At 36.7% G+C, this 24,048-nt stretch overlaps 1 protein-coding gene across 1 annotated transcript in view; it reads right to left on the bottom strand.

Moving 5' to 3' along the window:
* The window catches only part of LOC120626823 (progestin and adipoQ receptor family member 4), a 48,951-nt gene that overhangs the window by 5,528 nt on the left and 19,375 nt on the right, over positions 1–24,048 (bottom strand). The window contains exons 2-3 of the mRNA XM_039894584.1: positions 7,642–7,745; positions 6,442–6,579 (exon numbers count right to left, since the gene is read on the bottom strand). Of these exons, the coding sequence (XP_039750518.1) occupies positions 6,442–6,579; positions 7,642–7,745 (242 nt within the window). The remainder of the gene's footprint in view (positions 1–6,441; positions 6,580–7,641; positions 7,746–24,048) is intronic.

Here is a 24,048-nt window from a genome sequence, read left to right as displayed (position 1 = left end):
CAACTTTGAAATTTGGTATGCATGTCACCTATGCTATGGAAACGGAAATGTACTTTCTATACCGATCTCTCGTAGTAAGATTAAAAATTATTAACGCGCGAAGCTTTAGACTTTTCAGAATTGAAGTCTACGCAGACGAAGTCGCGGGCAGAAGCTAGTAAGAAAATAAGAAAAGTTTAATAATTATCTCTATTTGCAATTTCCGCAGTATAATTTTCCTACATTTGACTTAGGTATTATATATAGGTTATCTTAGAATACTTGTCATACCTAGTTATCAATGTTAACCCATGAGTTTGATAACAATATAATTCAGTGTGTGGTATTAAAAGGGTTTCGTATCTTATTGTTGAATATAGCCGAGTCAGACTCATCGTGAGTTCCGTAGGTAGGTACTTTGGAAGGAAACTTATAAATATTATTTAGTTGAACAATTCTCGGCCGGTTCGAAAACACCAAACCGCATAATTAAGTCTGTTTCGAGCATCGATAATAATGTTCTGAGAGTTATTGCAGTGGCGGTAACATTGCTTATTGATGTATGATTTTAAAATGATAGTTTTCTTCGATATTCCTTGTAATTACTAAAATAAGGATTACAATTCTGATATAAGAGAGCATTCATTTTTAAAATATTTAGCTTTATGGGAGCAGTTGCGTTTATTCTTTATTTATAAATAACTAGTTGTAGGTACCCTGCCACGCTTCGCTGTGGCACATTTTAATGGAATGGTTGATAAATGAGAAACGAAACAAAGAGTACATTACATATAAGTATAATTTTGCAATACTTGTGGATATACAAAATTTTTGTTCTTCCACTGCCTGCGTGGATATAAAAGACTCGCGGATATGTGACTGATGCAAAAAATATATAAAAAAAATCCTTGATGCAGAACTTATTGAGTTTTTGAAGCGTACACAAACCAACATAACATTTTTATAATATATAGACTATCAGCGCTAACAGCATCGCGACGCTCGGCTATAGAAGAAAAAAAGGCAGTTAGGTGGTTCGTAATCTTTTATTAGATTATATGGATAGATAAGGCCTAAAACTGTAAGACCAAAATTTAAATCACTAATCAGACATAATGGAAACACTAACACTAAAAATTTTGCATGGAAATAAACTGCCTTCTAACCTGGAGACAGACAGAGGATACTTTTGAGCCAGATAAAACAAAGGGTTCCCGTAACACATAAAAAAATACAATCAAACGTGGACGATTGCATAGATGTTGAATAATGACCCGGTTGACGTCATAGGTCCATATGTGAAATATCCATTTCAAATTTTAACGAGTGGATATAAATATATTAGGACACCGGATGCTTCACCTATCCCTTTGGGCTTAGACGAGCGAGGGCGAGGCTACCCTATTCGGGATTTAACTACGCGAGGGCGTTGGGATCCCTTTAGGGTCCACGAACGGTAGGTAAGTAATAATGAATGAAGCAAGATTCGTATTTCCACAGATTATACCATCTGGAAAAGGATTTAACCATTCTATCTACAAAGTTATCTAATTTATCCCTGACTTTGTACTTCAAAACACATATGTTCTTAAATCATCTTTTATATTTTAAATTGACGTGTCATTTATTATTATCATCATCGGCAGCCTATAACAGTCCACTGCTGTGCTAAAGGCTTCTCCGGGTGGGTTTGCCTATAATCACCACGTTCGCAAAAGATTGTAGCAGTAGCACAGAGAAAGCTGCTGCCCGTTCTCAGTCATATTCTTCTATAGTCGCCTGGTGCGAAACCCTCGGAAAGACACACGGTGACAACTGTGTTTTGATCTGCCGTCACCACATGGCACGGTTTTGTAACGCTTATAATTTGTTCTGTCCGTCGATTAGGCTGTCACAGACAATCAATTTATAGATATTGGCACTTTAAAGAAGAACATTCGCAGAGAACAGTTTTTTAACAATTAGGTATTTAAGCGTACACTTTTAGTATTACAGATTATAGAGAACACATGACAGAGAGTAAAAATTTACAGTACTCTTTATTAGAGTACGGTTGGCAACCCTATGTATAACTCTTAGGTATAACTGTAAACCAGAGCGCTTGCGTGTTAAGTGAATTGGAGGTTGTGTGGTAAGTGAATTGGAAAGCCCAAAGTTTGGAAGAAAATGAGAAGGAGGCAGCTTGCGAGGCGAGGCCTACGATAATGGGATAGGATGGTCGGGTTGATTAGTCCGTATCAACGCTCCCGTATTCAATCAAACTACCTATATAACATGGACCAGTAAGTATACTTATTATGTATATAATATACGTGTTGTTTACTCCGATGCTTTGGAATCATTACCTCATTACTTCATTAGTCATTATCGAAAATATGTAATAGTAGTTAGGGAAAAATGTGAACAATATTTTCCTTATTGTTTGTCGAAGCTGTAATAGTATCTATCAAATAAATAAAATGTAAGTGTCTGTCTGCGATTTTAAAAATAACTGTTTCATAATTAGGAATAGTATTTTAAGTACATGGCACAGAATTAAGAACATACCGAAACCGTGTACACGACTTATATTGAAGCATCAAGAACTACTACACTTTAGTAGTGTTTCTCGAACAGGCGGTTAGTCTAAATGTTCTGATTCTGTATGTTATGAATTCTGTGATTTCAGGCATCAAGGCTAGCTTTTTTTTACTTCTATACTACTTAAAGGAAATAATATTTGCATATGCGAATCACTGCCCTCAAATCCATTTTAAATATTAGGTACAGCAGTGATTCAAATACCTATAGTCAAACACGTACAACGGACGGTCAACCAAGTACGGAGACAGGCCCAGGAAAAAAATAAAATAAAACCTGTAGTCAAACCTGCTAGCAATCATCTTCAGAAAGCTGTTGGTGCTCCCCGCAATCTTCGCACCAGGGAGCCACATCTTTTGCGCACTGTGGCGTAATAGCAGTCGGCTTAAATAATAATATATTAGTTTGCTTGGATGATAACTTGAACGACAGCATAACCCAAACAACCGTTTTTAAACTTTTTGTGTGTCTTAATAATTTAGTAACGGTCTAATATTTTGAACGGCTGAACCGATTTCAGAGTGACAGGTAGAGTGGGTAAAATTTTATTTTAGAAATCTATGGCTAAGGAGAGAAATGTGGATTGTATGAGTCCCGTATCTTAAAGTGATCTTATCTACATAGAAAACGTTTTACTAAAACCCACCCTCAAAGGTATGAAATGGGGGTTGAAAACTTATGTAAAGTTATGTTTCAAGTTTTCGGGCGATATGAATCTATGTACCGGTAGCTGCTATGTCCGTCGCTGCTGCTCTGTGGCATGTTTGGTATATTTTTTAAATATTTCTTTCAAGCACTAGAAGCTTCGCCGTTCACGTCATGCGTCTCATTGTCAGCACGTAATATGGCGTAAAATAGGAAATGAAAGTTTGTATACAAATTGTGATGAAGTAAGTACTTATTACAAATTGAACGCGGACAAAGTCGCTTAATATTTGACGGTATGGGTCGTATGTTTTGGCTAAACAAATGTCGATTACGATGCAATCTTACCGTGCTTATCGCAGCTTATTGCAGCGATCAGGGCAGAAAGGGTATTACATTTGCACACTCAGATTCGTGGTGTTGTGATTGTAACTGTAAGCTCAGAGTATAATGTAACTTAAGGTCTTTAAATTATAGCTCCAACCGTGCATACTTCTAAATTTAGCAGTCTTTGCGAAATTTCTTTGGCCTTAATAATATTTTTTTAAAGCATTTAAGAAAACGTTAACTGAATTACAATATTTGGAAATATAATATTATGCATCGAGCTTACGAAACTATTGAATTGATAGTTTTATTTTTCTTTATTCGCAATTTATTGGTCCATTTAAATAAAACATATTATTTCGTGATGTTTGCCCCAACAACCATAATGGCTATGTCATTAGCTTGAGTGGAAATGTTATTATCTTCTCATTCTGGAATATCGTAGGTGCTTAAAATATAAAGATACCTATAATATTACCTTGGGGAACTCCAGCTTTTATATCTTTAACAAGAAAATCTTTTTATATCAGCTTTTTTATTTTTTTTAAGAGTATGCATCTTCTTGCGTTAAATCTCTGAATGCTCTATTTGTATGATTCCAAGATATTTGCGAATGCAATAGCATTGCATTTTGTAGCATTTTTCTGTCTATAATAAATTAAGACTGTCATATCAGACTTATTCGAATCAAAAGCTGTTTCAGTGTCAAGAAACACAGCGGAGCACGATTTATTATCTTGTATTGTTATTTTTTGCTAGCGTAATTTTATGTATTAAGTCAGTAAAAATCTCTCCGAAGCCAAATTGATCTACAGGTATCGAGGTAATGTTTTAATAAATTCGATTTATCCTCTTTAAGGCTATTCTTATTCTGTTAGTCTTATAAAATAGTATGGTGTATTGCTTCTTTCTTTTTATTAGGATGGCTGGCGTGTGCAGACATGATTTATAAATTACTTTGCGTGGAAAATAATTTATTGTGATTTTTCGGCAGACTCTCCTATCGGTAGAGGCCTTTAGTCCAACAGTGGACTGCTGTAGGCTCTCGATGAAAGTGTTTGTTTTATTTAAATTGTTAATATCAATCAGAATGGCTGCGGTAAAGCCATGTTGGGTTCTAATAGTGCTGCCCCGTTTACATGCATAGCGATTATAAATCCTCTGTATAAATCGACTATGCATAAAGGATTTACGGAGGCAGATACACTAGCTTTATAATGCTTACATTCAAACCCCAGCTCACGTAAATTAATCCCAAGCTTTGCAAAGTAAATGCACAAGGCGCTAAGCACTTGCTAATATATTCTGGCAGTCTAGAGTCGTGTGGAGATTTGCCAGTCTTCCACAGTGCAAATGCTAATTATTTGTCACCTCGCTCAGTGTTCACGACTTTTAACATGCATATCCTTGTAGAACTATACTAAGTTACGTATTCCCTAACTCAGTAGCGCCGTAGATTGACTGTAGATTGATTGTAGCTCACTGTCGCCAACATTTCAATATTTAAGGGACTGCTTAAGCTAAGTAACTCTTACTAGTCTCTGTGATAAGTATAGGAATCATTTATAGGTTAGAGAATCTTTTTTTATTGAACATTAACATGACTGTGAAAGAAATTTTGGGTCTACCAATTGAGAGTTGAAGATTCTGTATAACAATTACTTATTGATAAATTTCGATACGATATGATATATATCATAGGTAGTTAGGAAGCCGTGGGTTCTGCATAGAGAAGATAAATACCGAGAAGATAATTGCCGTTAAACTGTAAATAGAATCTTGATGTTGGAAAAAGCAATAGCTGAGTTTCTTGCAATCTTTTTCTCTGAATTTACCTTTGGAACCGGTGGTAGAAATACTATGAAAATTTGATCTTTAAATAGTGCCTATAAAGTAAGCCTACTTAAAATAGTAATTTTAGTAGTACTAGTGGAGCTTTTTGTGACAGAGATTATCCAGGGAAGTACTACCACCACGCATATTTCTGCCGTTAAGCAGCATTTTTGCAATGCTGTGTCTAGTCTGCGTGGTTGCCGGTGTAATTGCTGGAACATAAGGCTTAACCCTTGAGCCTCCGGTTGATGGGCACAGGGTTGCACGTTTCAGGACGCGTTTGCATATTCTGCGAAGTAATGCTCTGTTTATGGACGAAGTTTTCGACTTAACATCAGCTGGGCTATCTGCTGCTAAGTCCGACAATACATTACTATAATAAATGTATTTTTATTTTTATCTGTAGTTACTTGACCCATCGACGCCAAGTTCCACCCCAGGAAACGTAATAAAGAAACGGGAAGTATTTATTGGAAAGTGGATAGCGTAGAAGTAAAAATACGAGGCGTCAAACACTTGCCAAATAATACCACGAAGTGCTCTGGATCTCTGCCAGTCAGTACTGTTCGAACCCTAACGATAGTTTGTCGAACTTGGTGCTCTTACATAAAGTTACATATCCCTGGAAAGGGGGAACGGGCACTTATGTCGAAAATGTTATTACATTGATAAGTAATGTTTTAGTAGGTCAATAGATACGAGAATAGGTATTTGTTGAATTTGTTATGAACAACTCGTATTGATATAAATAAATATTGAATGATATTGAATAGAATAAAGTAATCACTTTTTAGTCCCCTGTCTTCAAAACTTATTTATTCCATTCTCTTCCAACAGCTAATGTGTCTCTCAGATAGGCTTTCTATCAGCATCATCAGGCTACCTTATTGCAAGACACAAAAGTGTCTTTGTGAGGAAACCTGCATGACTGAGAGTTCTACATTATGTTCTCAAAGGTGTGTGGAGTCCACAAATCCGCACTGGGCCAGCGTGGTAGACTACACCCTTCTATTTGTGGCAGAAGACCCGTGCCCTGTAATGGGTTAATTTGATGATGATAATGATGATGTGTCTTACTTGTAAGAAGACGTGTAGTATAGCGTGGGGGTCACCACCGCCTAGCCGTGCGGCCCTCGCGCCGGCCAGCAACAGCCGCATGCAGAACGGGGCGGCGAAGCACAGGCGCCGTTCCCAGGGGGACCACGCGCGCATTGCCTGCAACAAACGGTCATATTAAACACATTCGCGTCAGCTGCCCGTTTCAATAGCATTTCCAACAAGTCAAAGTCATGCATGGCGACCCCACACCGGTAAACGCAGCGTCGGTCGCCCCCAAACTAGGTGAACAGATGACATCAAGCTAGTCGCTGGGAGCCGCTGGAGGAAAGCGGCCCAGGACCGTGGATTAGGAACTCCCTACAAAAGACCTATGTCAAGCTGTGAATAAGGCGTGCCCTCTAAGCACCTGATTCACCTCACCTCACGTCACTTTATATGCGTCCGTAACATGAATAAGAATTTTATAGAAAATATAATTTCTTAATTTTAATGAAAACAAGACCTTACTGAAATAAAAGGATTTTTCGGTTCTTGTTTTTCGTTATTAGGGCTTAATTAGATTAGGGTGCTTTTAAGTAATGAAACAAAAATGAGATTAATGTAATGAAGACGTAGCGTCGCGTAGCCCGCAGTGCTACGTATTGCTACGACTGCAGGAATAGCACCCGTTGATTGCGAACCAGTCGCCCTGCAAATTGCCAAGTGAAAAACAACCTAGCTCTTATTAGTAGACACAAATAATCTAGTTATTTACTTCCAAGAAAGTGGCTTCTAATTAGATGAATTTGAAGAAGACAAAGTTGTAAAAGACATTCAAATATTCGTGATATGAAGATTTTTAGTATAATTATTGCTTGTTAATTTTTATCATTCCGCAAATAGTTCGAATGGAATAAAATAGAAAAACTTTATTGCAACAAAACACAAAGAAAAATACAAGAAACAAAAATTGTACTGCTTATACTTTGCTAAATGCAAATGCTGCCTTATCACTAAAAGTTGCGATGAGAGTGTGCGAAGCCGTTGAAGAGGTAAAAAGTGTCTTTATTATTTTAAGAATTTTGCTTTATAAAGTGTTTCAAATAATGATAAATCGAAGGGCTAAGAGAATGCAAACGACACCTCGTATGTCAAAATCATAACAGTCCGGCTTGTCTTTTTTATGAAATTGATAGGTATGAATATACGATGACTAAATGAATGAAAGAAAATATTTACCTTGTACAGGCCCAACAGGCTTCCGAGGCAGTAGACCGCGAGCGTTGCGTACCGTAGCGGAGCGGGAGCGCAGTATACCGTTGCGGTCACCATAGGAATCGCACCTGAAAATGAATGGACTCCTTGTTTAACTAGCTGTTGTAAGCATTTTCGATCATGTGGAGTTTTTTTCCGGGATGAATGTAGGGGTTCCCAAATTTATTTGGCCAGCGGCGCACTTACAACTTAAGAAATTTGTCACGACACCTGCACCCTAACCTAGCTTGTTAAAATAGACAGGTATTTTATAAATTTCAAATGCGTATAAAAAAAATCCGAACCGACAACCTGAGCTCTTTAAGCAACTAAGTTGCGGTTGTCCTCCCGTCGATGCCGAAATAAGTAATATGCATTTTTAATTTATAAAAATTGATAATTTCTCCACGTGTTACCTACACGTGGAGAAATTATCAATTTTTATCAAAAAACTCATAAAAATTTTAAAATTATAGACAGTTATAAGTTATATGTAAGAAATTAAGGAACATAATTAAGCCGGAATTGTTAAAAACAATCTATTTTGCCCTTTGCCAATCCATCCTCTTATACTGCATATCTGTGTTGGGAGGAATCGGAAAAACGCATATAATTCATCTTGAACGGGCCCAGCGATCGGTTCTTAAAGTCATAAATCCTACCGTTTTCCAACTCACCACAGTATGAATCCTATAAAGTCCTTACAGTACGTCAACTATTCTTGTTGTCCATTACCCTCAAGATACATTCATCCCTTACATTTGACCCCACATTCCCCGCTAACAAACGCAGAAGCGACTTTGTTTGCCGTATCATTTACAAGCCTCGAACATCCTTCTTTAAACACCAACATTCATTACTAGCGCCCTATATATATATATAACAAGATCAATAAAAAATTAAATATCTGTCCTATGACTACTACTACCTAGCTAAAACGAAAATGACTACATGGCTACTGCAAATGAGCTATGATCAAACGGAAGAGTTCATTCTATCAAATAAATGACATACCTAGCCATCCTGTAGTACTTACGAGTATCTATAATATAAACGCACACACGCACACACACACACACACACACACTAGTGGAACATTTGTATAATTACTGTACTATAACTCGGAGGTGGGCGGTGGTACATGCAGCACAGTTTTTACTATTGCAGTGCCACCCTTGCTAGTATTTAAGTGCCATTGTAACTGTTCCAAATAAAGATTTATTATTATTATTATTATTATAATATCGACCCATTACTGGCCCACTACCCAGGCCGGTGGGCAGGGGTCTCCTTTCTGAATGAGAAAGTTTTACTTTGACTAAGTTTGTTGTGAGCTTCTTCATAGACCAGGGCGCGTTTGGAAACCTCGTAGCTTGAGTTTTAAGTTGATGAATTTAGTTATCGCCATCAACTCACTTCTATGTTATATTTCACATGTAATGTACGCATCAAAAGTGCCATATATGTGCCTATTTGAATAAAGAAATTTTTGACTTTGATTTATTGATAGATTTCACACGCCTTTGCAAATATTAAACATTCTCAGGCCTGCAAGTTTTCTTCCGATGTTTTCATTCACTGTCAAAATGAGCTATATTAAATTGCTTAAACGCACAAACTGCTAAAAAATTTGGAGCTCGGTTTTCCCAAATCAAAGACTGAAGTCTTAAACCCTAGGCTAGTCAAATTTCAAATTTAAAATAATATTCATTGATTTCAAGTAGGCCTAATATAAGCACTCTTGAAACGTCAAGCCTATCTTTGTGTAGACACTACCACCGGTTCGGAAGGCAGATTCTACTAGGAAGTAGCCGCCAAGAAACTCAGCAGTTGCTCTTTTTCAACATCAACAATTTGGATTTTACATTTTAACATTAATTTTTCTATCTTGTGAGAGATAAAAGCGGAGAGGGATTCTTCCATTGAACCTGTTCATTAATAGATATTACTGTTTTGAAGACCGCTGCCGTTTTGTAGGCAGAAAATCTTTACTTCTTAAGTAAGATTTCAATACCAATTGGAATTAGCGCAGTCATCGAATTGAAAGTTGAAATGGCAAATTCTATTGGCAGTTGGAAGTGGGCGCTCGATGCAGTTTGGCTTTTGATTGGTTTTTGATTGCCTCTGATTGCTCTAACATTAGTCCGACTGGTGGCCTATTTCCGATGATACACAAAAGGCAAACTTGAAATTCAAATCAACCAGTGCCTACTGCACTACGCTCCAGTGATTTCAGTAACTTTAATCTGCATGATTTACTAATGCGAAGCGAAGCGGTGATAGCCTAGTGGGAAAGGCTTCGGCTATCCTTTCGTGAAGACCGAGTTCGATACATTTATTATCTATTATGGTTTAATTTTTTTTAAACAAATAAAATTTTATTTATTTATTTCTCTCAAATTTGTTTTATAAATATAACCCAAATACTTTACATATTTTATCACATTTGTTTTATAAATATAACCTAAATACTTTATATACTTTACACGTCAAAACGTCTTCGAAACCACCGCAACGACGTACATTTCCTAAGATGCTGGCAGCATTGCCCCTTTGGATGGCCAAACTAATTCGTTGGCCAAGGTAACTGCCCGCTCTAGGATCACCGATAGACTCGATAGCCCTTTTCGAACATTCTTTATAAAGAGCTCGTGCTTCCGGACCCTACGGTCCCACAGTCTCTACTCCAAAAGGCACAAAAATGAAGCTGCTATCCAGGTTATCATATTTACGCCTCTTGGTCTGCTCAGCACTGGTAGCAGCCGCACCCACCATTGACGAGGTGGCCTGGATGTGTGATGCAGCTAGGGTATCGACATATTATGGTTTCATTTGTTTCATAATGCGGAAATTTTATTTTTCGCGCCTATCTGGCTTACATATAACTGTCTATAATTTTAAAATTTTTATGAGTTTTTTGATAAAAATTGATAATTTCTCCACGTGTTACCTACACGATAAAAATTGATAATTTCTCCACGTGTTACCTACACGTGGAGGTCTTCAAAACAGTAATATCTATTAATGAACAGGTTCAATGGAAGAATCCCTCTCCGCTTTTATCTCTCACAAGATAGAAAAATTAATGTTAAAATGTAAAATCCAAATTGTTGATGTTGAAAAAGAGCAACTGCTGAGTTTCTTGGCGGCTACTTCCTAGTAGAATCTGCCTTCCGAACCGGTGGTAGTGTCTACACAAAGATAGGCTTGACGTTTCAAGAGTGCTTATATTAGGCCTACTTGAAATCAATGAATATTATTTTAAATTTGAAATTTGACTAGCCTAGGGTTTAAGACTTCAGTCTTTGATTTGGGAAAACCGAGCTCCAAATTTTTTGGCAGTTTGTGCGTTTAAGCAATTTAATATAGCTCATTTTGACAGTGAATGAAAACATCGGAAGAAAACTTGCAGGCCTGAGAATGTTTAATATTTGCAAAGGCGTGTGAAATCTATCAATAAATCAAAGTCAAAAATTTCTTTATTCAAATAGGCACATATATGGCACTTTTGATGCGTACATTACATGTGAAATATAACGTAGAAGTGAGTTGATGGCGATAACTAAATTCATCAACTTAAAACTCAAGCTACGAGGTTTCCAAACGCGCCCTGGTCTATGAAGAAGCTCACAACAAACTTAGTCAAAGTAAAACTTTCTCATTCAGAAAGGAGACCCCTGCCCACCGGCCTGGGTAGTGGGCCAGTAATGGGTCGATATTATAATAATAATAATAATAATAAATCTTTATTTGGAACAGTTACAATGGCACTTAAATACTAGCAAGGGTGGCACTGCAATAGTAAAAACTGTGCTGCATGTACCACCGCCCACCTCCGAGTTATAGTACAGTAATTATACAAATGTTCCACTAGTGTGTGTGTGTGTGTGTGTGTGTGTGTGTGCGTGTGTGCGTTTATATTATAGATACTCGTACGTACTACAGGATGGCTAGGTATGTCATTTATTTGATAGAATGAACTCTTCCGTTTGATCATAGCTCATTTGCAGTAGCCATGTCGTCATTTTCGTTTTAGCTAGGTAGTAGTAGTCATAGGACAGATATTTAATTTTTTATTGATCTTGTTATATATATATATAGGGCGCTAGTAATGAATGTTGGTGTTTAAAGAAGGATGTTCGAGGCTTGTAAATGATACGGCAAACAATGTCGCTTCTGCGTTTGTTAGCGGGGAATGTGGGGTCAAATGTAAGGGATGAATGTATCTTGAGGGTAATGGACAACAAGAATAGTTGACGTACTGTAAGGACTTTATAGGATTCATACTGTGGTGAGTTGGAAAACGGTAGGATTTATGACTTTAAGAACCGATCGCTGGGCCCGTTCAAGATGAATTATATGCGTTTTTCCGATTCCTCCCAACACAGATATGCAGTATGAGAGGATGGATTGGCAAAGGGCAAAATAGATTGTTTTTAACAATTCCGGCTTAATTATGTTCCTTAATTTCTTAAAAACCCATACTAGTTTTCTAACGCGTCCATCCAGGTGAAGTACTTGTGGAATCCATGATAACTTTTCATCAAGTATGATTCCCAAGTACTTGATACTTTCTACGCGGTCAATTTGTGGGCAGGTGCAGGTGACAGACTGAGTGTTATCACAATTGTGAACTTTAAGAGTATTTAGAGGTAAGGTTATCCTCGGTGAAATGGAAAATGCTATATATTTGGTTTTTAATATGTTTGGTCGATATTGTCAACCCAATTGGGAATTCATCTGATAATGATAATCATCATCATAATTTTTTTTCTTCCACTACAAGCTAGCCCTTGACTGCAATTAAAATATTCATTATTACCTGCTAAATACTCAGCAAATCATAGTTCAGATGCATAATGCAGCATCTAACAAAATTTTATTAGATCGCCAGTAGAAACAAAAGTGGGTTAAATTAGTATCGGGGTAACAGATAGTTCATTAAAGTGTATAAAATGGTTTTTTGCAATACGTAAGCTTTATAACGCATACGATGGTTGTGAGAAGCAGAAAATATCGGAAGCATAAACACGTAAAACACGCCAAACATATGATTCTAGTCTAAGAAAATACCTCGAACGATTTGATGTTATTCGAAAGCGTAATGTTGTAAAACTTTGGATGGCATCTTACACGTATAAATTTATGTACAAGGGCACGGGGGTGTGAAAATGGTCGAAATTTTCGGAAAATTGACGGCCCATCTAATGGTTAGTGTTACTCTTTTAATAAACCATCGTTTATAAACAGAGTTACAATTCGCACGGCATACTGTTAATCAACCTGAGACCGTCGTAGGTGTCACATGTGCCTGAATTTACAATGCTGTTTTGAGGCAAAAATAAGCATGCGGGTACTACTTCTGTGGAAAAACTGTGTCACAAAAAGCTCTACTACTACTAAAAGCTGTTAAATACATAATAAACATAACATGGCAGAACATTCCGTAATTTATTAAGCAGCAACACAAACAGACCGGCGTCCTAATTTTTGCTTTCGCTACAGTTTCAGAGGTGTAATATATTTTCCTAAATACAAAATAATTAGTGATATCTGCATATCGTCTGAGAAAAGTACAGAAATCCTTTGTGGGGATGCGTATATGCTTTTATAACAGGATACCGAAGGTAATATTAGATCTACCTTTACTTCTGTTTAAACAATATATTAAAACACATTTAACTAATCGTGTAGTGTAGTAACTACACGATTGATGAATTGCTTAACGACAAGACTGCTTAGGAGCAGGCCACTCCGCTCTCATCTCTCACAAAACAGAAAAATTCTAAAGATTGTTAATCCATAAAATGATGATGGAAAAGAGAAATCTGCTGAGTTGCTTGCCAGCTCTTCTCAGTGGAATCTGCTGGTAGAGTCACTACAAACAGACTGACTTTACCTTTCAAAGGAGCTTATAAACTAGGCATACTTAAAATAAATGAATTTTGAGTTTTTTTTAATAATTTTATGTAATTGTTGTTTTGGTGTACTGTTAATTTTTTTTGTGGTGTGCAATATATGTGCAGAATATTAATTAATTCATTCATTCAATAGTTTTATGTTTAGAACGGTATGAACGTGGCCTAAACCCCTTATTAAGTTTGATAAATTGTGGCAGCCAGTGATGCGTGAATTATATATTTGTAGGCGGAGAAGTTATTTATGTGCGAGTGAAGAAATTAATGATATCCTACCAACATTAGGGTCAGCGGGATGTAGGTTTGATAACCTTATGTAATGTGTTTGTAATACTTTAAGTCTTAAGAGTCATGATCATGCATTTCAGCTTATTAAAGTCCCACTGCTGGGCACAGAACCCTTTTTTAATCATCATCAATTTAAAAAAAGATGTAAGCGGCCACTCCATAATCCTACCACACCTGCCACCATTCTACCTGATATCAAAAAAATTTCACAAATAGTTATATACAACTTGGAGCCCAACATAAGGTGGGAGTTTTAACTTAAATTATTCTACACAATAAGTACTATGTATTCATAGCTTTGTATTTTTTGCTTTGAAAATATTTACTGCATTGCATATTTAAGTTTATTTCTATCGCAAATCCAAATGTAGCACCGTGAAAGCAGAAATGTTAATGATAAGTGGTCCACGAACAGCTTCCACGAACCTATGTTCAAATAAGATGTAAACAGTGTTACGACTATCACTCAAGTACAATAATCTAACTTTCTTTATTCAGGTAGATTCCCTTGTGGCCCTGAGTCTGTCTACACCCTGTATATATGTTGAAAAGAGGATCCATACAGCGTTACGACGAGATCTGTTATTGAACCGCAATAGATGCAGAAACCAAACGCAACGCCGTTTTCGGTACTAAAAATTTTACTATCCGGGAACATTTTTTCAAAATTTTTTTTTAACGATAAACGTTGCGTAGCGTTTGTGACTAGAGCTTTGTTCGCAAGCAGATAAATATGTTAAGAGCGTTATAGTTCATTAAATTGTGCTCATAAAATAATGGTTGGTTCATGACAAAATGCGCCAGCATTTGTTTTGTTAACAAACAGAGATATTTGTGAGAGCCTACGTTAAAACAAATTCCTAAGGTTGCGCTGAAAGAATATCTTTGCGAGAAAACGCTCGCGTGAATGCCGTCAGCGGTACGAGTTGTCGGTATTGTATACGACAAAGAATTTCGACTTTGAGCTCCAAAATCTCTTACTGAGCCACCCAGCGCAGTCTTTAATAATTCTATCCGTATGAATTCAAAATGAACCGTGGAGTTGATGTTCATTTGCTACAAAGTTTAAATAGACTCACTGTAACATTTATTGCAGCTTACTTTAATCTTTTAAACTACCCTACTAATCCCAAAGATGCTGTAAATAATGCTTTTAACGCCGGTTTTTCTCTCAGAACGGTGAACGTGTTCATTTGCAGAGCTGTAAGGCTGCTGCTCGTGTAACTTTTACTGCTAGTTGCCAAACGTGCCTTACTTTTGAACTCTAACTAAGTAACTCTAGGTTAAAACTTTTACTTACCGAAATGCTTACTTAGTATTTTACTATATTTTAACTACACTAAACCGGTATTTCAGGAGAACTTTTCGCTAATTAAAGTAAAATTGTTGTTTGCAAGTCGTAAAATTTTGCCCTAGTTTTTTAGGCTAATTAACTACGAGTATTTGTGAACAAATTTCTGTATTCCTTTCGAAAGTTCTTAGCAGCAACTAAAAAAAAATTTAAGATTTCCGGATGCCTCCGCTTGTAATAAAGCTTTTAACAGATTTTTAATCTTTTGGTTTTACGTATGATTTGTAATTAACAGGTATTCAGTGGTAATTATTGAAACACTCTTTTTACTTTTAACTCTCCGATTAAAACCAGCATTTACATCGGTTTATACATTTTTAGCGCTAGAATGGCATAGACAAACATGCAGACTTAGCTGTTAAATGTCTATTTTCCCTATTTTTACGTTTCAAATTAAGTATCAATAAATGTGCGCCAAATCTCAATAAATCTTTTTCCTACCAAATATTTAGTTCCGTTTACCAATCTCTTACAGTTCATATTTTTCTACTATTCTCTCGAGTTTCAATCTTTTTTACTGTAACAACGCAGATATTTGATCTAGTGATAGAGAGAACAATTCGTGAACATATTTATAATAACAAATTTTTTACCGTACGTTTACTTTGACCGACATAACCAGTATCCCTAGAGTAACTGATTAAGTTAACAATCGTCACATCGTTGTTAGATATTTAGTATACTTAGCTACTAACTAAAAAAACAGTAGTTTGTTTTTTTTTTGATACTAAACGTTACGCACTTTTAAAAAAAACCTTTATTCTGTTATATAGACTAGAAAATTGTTTAAATATATATTTTATGTTTTATAAGAATTAAGACTAGGTATTGTAAGTTGTTTTAGTTGCCTAATAAAATAAATTAAAATTAATGACAGGCCTTTAATCTATTTACTGCTGAATTAAAAGCCTTCCCAATGGGAGGGTTTGCCTATAAACACCACGCTGGTCAGACGCATTGGTGATCGCATAAGCATTGCATTGAATTGAAGACCAATTTTTAATATTATAATGCACGCAATAGCCGTTCTACTCTTTAGGTAAATTAAAACTCTAGCTCAGTAAAAGCTTGTGTAAATTCCACTGAAGTTTGCAAAGTTGCCGAACTGGCGTGCCGTACTCTTTCACCCAACCAGGTTTATTTGTTTTCACTTGCTGAAATGTTAACTCTGTTTAAATGCCGCTGAAAACTACGGTTTTTAGTTACTTTTCGTGGTCAGTTTGAGCTTTTTGGTATTCATCTTATTTTAGTTGTTTTAAGTTTTAGAGTTATCACTCAGTTTTATTAAGTAACTAACTTTCTCGGTAACTTATTATTGTGAACTTTTGCTTATTTTATTTTCTTAGTAGTTACTTGCGAAGTATGAACTAAAGACTAATCTATAAATTGCGAAATTGTATCTGTTTGTTTGTCCGGTCGTTACCTATGTTCGGCTCTACCGTTGAACCGGTCTTGATGAAATTTCGCACACGAGATGTATTATCGCGGAAAGGCTGCTGATAAAAATATGTTATTCGGATGTTTTAAAAAGTAGCATTCGTTACTGATGGCTTGAACGCTTAACTTATCTCTTCTGGATAGAAATACAGATAGTTTGCATCCTTGATCTTGCTATAGAATGCATTTTATCCCGTTAAAACGAAGGGTGCCTGCAGATTTTTTAAAACCCCGAAAAAAGTCGCGGGCAAACGGGTAGTAAAAGATATAGAGGACTGAGGAATGTCAAGTCCACCAAGCCACATTTGACATTTCTAGTCATACAAATGTCGTTCTAAACCAACCGGCTCAACGACGAAGCAACCTGTCTGCTATATGTATAAATCATATTTTAGGTTAAATATATTCATTACTTCCTAGTTCTTTTTTTGAATTCTTGAATTTTTAAAAAACACTTTTTTGTACATAAAATTAAAAAAAAACAAGCATTAAAAACTAGACAATTAAAATAAAGGAGTAAAGGTACAATAGGCGGCCTTATCGCTTAAAAGCGATCTATACTCTTTTTCTGACAGCAGACATCTCGATCTCTTGCTTAATGCGTGCGGAACGCATGACCGTCTTGTATGCGGAATCCCTTATAGCCTGAGTTAAAAGACAACAAAACAACATTTATTATTTACAAGTAGCTGTTGTCCGCGTTAATTACTGTTTTTACAAATACCGAGGGAACCGTCAATTTCCCTGTGATTTTTTAGGTACCTAATAAAAAGTACTTTAATCCAATAGGTTTCTCAGCGCATGCCTAATTTTGGATCTTTTGAAAAGAGGATTATTTATTGAAACAAAATTATAGGTTAGATTACTTCGGGTTTATTTAGCTTTCTGTTTGTAAAGAATGGTTATAATCGCTCGACGACGACGACAGTGACGCAGTAAAGCCAATTGAGAACCACAGCAAACAAAAAATCTTTCTTTTTTATAATATTAGAGTATAGATAGATGCTAAGTTATGATTCTATACTTAGTTAGATTAAAAAAACACATCGAATACAATAGCGTGATAAACGGAATGAAACTATTAGCTAATGTTACTCAATGGGGTTTTTATTCCTATTTTTATAGCAACTTATTGATGGGGTCCGAGGCAAGTATACAGGTAGGTGAACAATGATGGATGGGCCTTGACACAGCGAAAGCTCAAAGGTAAACCTGTTGTTAATTTAGCTGAAAAGAAGCTCGGCGCTTGCCGGGCCGTACATTGTTACCTACTTCACCTACTTGATTTTAACTTTAGGCACGAACATTCTCGGTTAAAAATTTGCAAATGAAATATACACCAAATATACCTACATAAAACTACATAACAGTTTTATGTAAATTCTGTTTTGTGAAACCTTTAGGTTCGCAGTGGTGCGTTATAAAGTACATAACTTATTTTAGTAGTAGAGGTTTTTGTGACAGCCTGTTCTGTACACTACTACTGCCGTGCTTATCTCTGCTGTCAAGCAGGCTGATCGGGGCGGCCATTTGTTCCTTGCATGTCCTGCGAAGTGTTGCTCTATTTTCAGGCGATGTTTTTCAATTTATCATCAGGTGGCAAACTGCTTGGTCAGTCAATTACACCAACAAATATGCTCCGCTATTTGCCTAAGTAAATAAAACCAACAATATTTTCCGAAACATGGTCGCTAACCCTAACGCATGGCCTCATAGGAAGGCTAAGAGTCACTAAGCGGGCGATGGAGAGCTTGGAGCTCGGGGTTGAAGAACCAGGGTTACCGACATATCCAAGCGAGTCGTGAAGCTCGGTGAACGGATGGACGTTGGGTTTTCAAGGTGCTGGAATGGTAGCTCCGCACTGGTATGCGTTAGTTGACCCTCAATGAGATGGATAAACGACATCAAGGGCATCGCAGGGAGCCGCTTGCGTACGCACACAAAACCGTCGAATTTGGAACTCCATAAAAAATACCTATGTCCAGCCGTGGTCTATCGGTTGATATGATGACGATGATGATGAACACTACTTAGTTTGAATACCTGAACTACGTAATTATATAAATCTTTCGCGTTTTAATCTGTAATAAAGAACAGAAGGGCATTTGGGCTGGCTCCAATTTTGCTCTAAGAATCAGTCTCGCTGTTCAGCGTGGATGTGCAACCAGTATTCGTCATGACCTTTACAGTAATTAGTATAGTTATAACTTCTAATGTGCCATTATCGATAAACAAAAGAAAATAAAAATGACTTCTGCTAGAAATTAAATATTTAGGTGGTGATTAATAGCTGCTTTTTAATCTATTTAATGGCTATAATGGCGTAATAAGCCACGTCGACGTGACTCGTGATCGGAATAATGGTTTCGGATCGTTGTATAGTGAGTTATTGATAGTCGCGGACTGAATAGTGATGGGTGCAGCGGGTACAGCCTTGACCCGCGAAATAGCAAAGGTTAAGTTATTTTAGTTTATTTTTAACAGCCTCACCTTTGCCCTCCCCTTTAATCTTCGCTGAATGTTTTCTACATTGTAAGAATCGGTGAGCAGAGATTGCAATACTTACTAAAGTTATTTAATTTATCATCATTAGCCACAACCCGAGATGACTGATGAATATTTTAATGAATAATATACATAAATACTTACAATATACACCCAGACACTGAAAAATATTCATGCTCATCATACAAACATTTTCCAGTTGTGGGAATCGAACCCACGGCCTTGGACTCAGAAAGCAGGGTCGCTGCTAACTGCGCCAATCGGCCGTACATACTTGGTGTATACAGTATACGTAATACAGAAGCAAATCGTACGTACGAATCGCAAAGCGTAGGTTTCAATTAGAGTAGTAAGGGTAAAATAAACTTATTTAGCTCATTTTACCGCATTACTAGGTTTGTTTATAAAGAGTTAGTGCTAATTCATTAAAAACTATTCTAGTTAGATGAGTGAAGATGATCAGAACCTCATGATTACTCAAACTCACAGGAAAAATGGTATGACGGCTGATTGGCGTAGTGGGTGATTCTGCTTTCTGAGTCCAAGGCTCTGGGTTCCATTGTATGAAACACAGAGCCTTGGACATGTTTTTCAGTGTATGGATGTTTATCTTTATATTTTAAGTATTTATGTATATTATACATTAAACAACGCTTACTTTAGGGTCAGATGGCGGGCGATGTGTGCATTGTCATATAATATTTATTTTAGAGCATAGATGAACCCAGCTTTTCTAATGGTAGGTTGGTTGGTGGGTTTTAACGTTTGTTATCACACCTTAGAATAGTTACTGACAGCTACACGTGCCTATTTCCTAGCCTAGCCTCGGACAGGTAGATTGGCTCCTACGCAAAATTTTGGATTACGGCATTCTAAAATCGCCTATTAGATATAGAAACAGGCTTTCTTTTGCTGTATTACGTGTAGTATAATGAAGATGAAAGGCTGATTTACTATAATCCACAAAAACCAGTCCAATCCGCATGGTTATTGATTATAATTTCTGTAATCTCTATACGCGAGACCACACAGATCCGACACCAAAGTTACTTTAGGAGATGTATTGCCTGGTTATCGTTGATACTAGTAATTAAAGCTATGTTCATTATATCAATTATAAATTTCTATATTATATATGTAGAAAACTGCACTAAACTGACAACTCCCAAATCCTTTCCATCCTTTCCATATTGTTCACTGTTAAAATAGACAGCACTCGTAAAGAATCTTAGATTGTCTTATTAACTACCCAAATAACAGACTTACTTCTTTCTTCTTATTCCATTTCTCTTGATAAATTTCCAACCAGTGCATATTTATTATTACCGACATCTGATCGGAAGAGGTCTAGGCATCAGTGTGGTGACCGAACAACTCCGCATTTTGCTAAAAGAACTGCTAGGCCCACTTTTACTGCGGTTTTTTGGCATTGCACTCTACAATTATCAGCTATCAGAAGCGTTGCAACGATGTAGTTTTAATAATAATTGATGGAACAAGCTGATGAACCACCTAATGGCACAGAGCAACACTTCGCCTGGCATGCAAGGTACACGCCTTGTGACCATCAACCTAAAACGTAGAATTAGAGCTTCATCCAAAAAACCTCAAACAAAAAGCTGAAATTAACAATCGACTTACCAGAAACGGACATAAATTAGTGATATCTGCATATCGTCTGCGAAAGGTGCAGAACTCCTTTGTGGTGGGGTTGAGTATACGTTTTCACAACATGATTCCTCAGGAAAAACATTAAAGTGCTTATAAAGTAGGCCTACTTGAAATAAATGAATTTGAATTTGAATTCATCATCAAAAGCTGTTACAGTACACTGCCTATCGACACGGACTAAAGGCCTCTCCGAATGGAAGGATTTTCCCATAATCACCACGTTGGGCAGACGGTGATCTCAGTGGATGGTATTAGTAGCATAAAGGACGCTGCTGCCCGTTCTTTGTTCCCTAGTCGCCTCTTACGACACCCGCAGGAAGAGTAGGCGTGGTGACAACTGCAGTCTGATCTGCTGTCATCACACGACGGGGATGTAAAACCTCATGTGCCTGTTATTACACCAGCAACCACGCCCTCCAGGCCGGACTACAGCAATACTGCTTGTTGACAGAAATGTTGTTCTGTCACAAAACGCTGGACTACTACTAAATGTAACTGTAATTTTTACCACCATTCTTTTCGAATTTCGGTTTATGAAACCAAAATTCGATAATACTGCTATAGTGCAAGACTGAGTCGCAGTTATTATCGCCCGTCTCAGGAGCGAGAACCATACACTTAAATTAAATCTAGTGAGATGAATAAAAATAAAAACTTAAAAACCTTTTGAAAATTAAATTCAATTGAAGAAGAAGAAGAAGAAGAAAAAGTCTTTATTGCACATACAAATATAAAATCAGGTTAACAAAAAAAATAAAAAATAAAAACTATACATATGCACAAAGGCGGTCTTATCGCTTGGAGCGATCTCCTCCAGACAACCTTTGATTGAAGAAACATATGAAAGAAAACGGGATAGTGCAATAATTAAATTGTGCTAATTATAAACATTACATACTAATACTACATATATATAGTAAAACATATATTTATATATTTGTATATAAATATCAATATATATATATATATATATCAATATATAAACTTAAATACATATTACTATTTAAACATACACATAAAATACATAGATATTTTGCTACATACTAGACAGGAAATAGTCTTTTAACCGTGATTTAAAGATGTTTAATGATTTGGACTGTCTTATGTCCCTTGGCAGCTCATTCCATAAATTAACCACCTTTACCGTAAAAGAATTGCCATACGCCAATGAACGACTAGCAGGAACGTGTAACAAGCTGTCGTTATTAGCTCGCAGATTTAAGTGAACATTGCTACCAAGAAAGGTGAATCGCTCTTTCAAATATGGTGGAGTTTGTGGATAATATAAAATGGAGTAAAGGAGAGAAAGAGCGTGTAAGTTTCTACGAGAACGAATTGGTAGCCACATCAATTGAGCACGATACTGAGACACATGATCAAATTTACGTATGCCGAAAATGAACCGTATACACAAGTTTTGCAGCCTCTCAAGTTTGTTTAGCATGGTCTCAGATAAATCCAAATAGCAGACATCTGCATAATCCAAAATAGGCAGTAATAATGTATTAGCTAAAAGAATTTTAGTTTTAATAGGTAAAAAGTTTTTCCACCGCCCCAAACACCGAACAGCACCAAAAATTTTGCGACTCATTTGAGAAACGTGTGGTACCCAAGACATAGTATTATCTATAATGAGTCCAAGATTCCTGACCGAAGTACTAATCGGAATAGCCGTACCATCAAAGAGAACTGGCGGTAAACTATTATACAATATGGAAGAAAGGAAATAACTACTGCCTATAATAGTTACTTGAGATTTATCTGCATTTACCCGAAGACCAAAGGATCGACACCAAGCCGTTATATTATTCAAATCAGTATTGAGAGATTCAATCGCATATGCAAGATCATCAATGGTCGCCGAAACATAAATCTGCAAGTCATCAGCGTATAAATGATAGGACGAAGATATAACAGAGGAAATCGAATTTATATAGATAGAAAAAAGAAGAGGAGAGAGAACACCGCCTTGAGGCACTCCAGAAGTAAGAGAAATGAAGGAAGATAATTTATGATCCAACCGTACACACTGTTGTCGATTACGTACATATCCCTGAAACCAGTTGACAACAAGTGGTGACAAATTTATCATCCTCAAGACAGCCAAAAGCAAGTCAAAATCGACAGTGTTAAATGCGTTACTAAAATCTAAGAGAGCTATAACTGTAAGGAGTTTATTGTCAACAGCGTACCGAATATCATCACATACCTTAATTAAGGTCGTAGCTGTGCTATGCCCACGCCGAAATCCTGACTGTAATGGGCTTAAGACCTCATACCTTGTTAAGTAGAGGCTAAGTTGTTGATGAACAACACGCTCAAGAACCTTAGACAAAAAGGGAAGAATGGAGATAGGTCGATAGTTTGAAGGAGTTAAAGGGTTGAGAACTTTAGGTATTGGTATGATATAAGCTTTACACCATGCACTGGGAAACGAAGCAGAAGTAAGAGAAAAGTTAAGTATATGACATAGTATTGGCAGAATGTAATCAAGTGCAGCAATTAACATTTTCCTACTTATGCCATCACAACCAATTGCATCCGATTTAATAGCAAAAATATGACTCTTTATCTCAGCTGCGGTAGCGGTGCGAAACTGGAATTCAGGGGCCCCATGTACAGGCAAAGATCTTAGATGGTTAAGTGTACTTTGCTTAATTAACGAATCAAATGAGAATGTAGTGGCAAAATGCTTATTAAGACCATCCAAATCAGTGGCATGCGAGACGTGTTGGCGTTGACGGCCAACACCAAGAGAGGCTAGAAATTGCCATGTTTTACCGGTGTTCTTTTGGTCCACAGAGGAGTGAATATATTTGCGCTGAGCATCTCGACAAAGTCTACTACATTGATTCCGAAGTTTTTTATACTTAATAAGGTTAGCGGCGGATGGGTTTAACTTATATTTACCCTTAGCTGCATTGCGTTTGGACATAAGTGCTTTGATATCATTAGTCAGCCATGGTGCAGGAAGATGCTTAATTTTAATAGGTCGTAGTGGAGCATGTATATCGTAAAGGCCGATCAAAATAGAGTTAAAAATATTAAGTTTGTCATCTATTGAATTAGCAGCAAAAACAGTCTCCCAATCAATGTCACTAAGATCTTCCATAAATTTATCATTGTCAAAGTTTCGAAAGCTGCGTCGCATAACTATAGTTGGCTTTGCTTTAGGAGGACGAATTTTAAAAGACAAGTAGACCAAGTCATGATAGGAGAAAG

Source organism: Pararge aegeria, chromosome 10 (genome assembly GCF_905163445.1).
Source record: "Pararge aegeria chromosome 10, ilParAegt1.1, whole genome shotgun sequence".
NCBI classification, from domain to species: Eukaryota; Metazoa; Arthropoda; class Insecta; order Lepidoptera; family Nymphalidae; genus Pararge; species Pararge aegeria.
The sequence above is the reverse complement of the archived record's forward strand: the minus strand, read 5'-3'. Positions and strand labels throughout refer to the sequence as shown.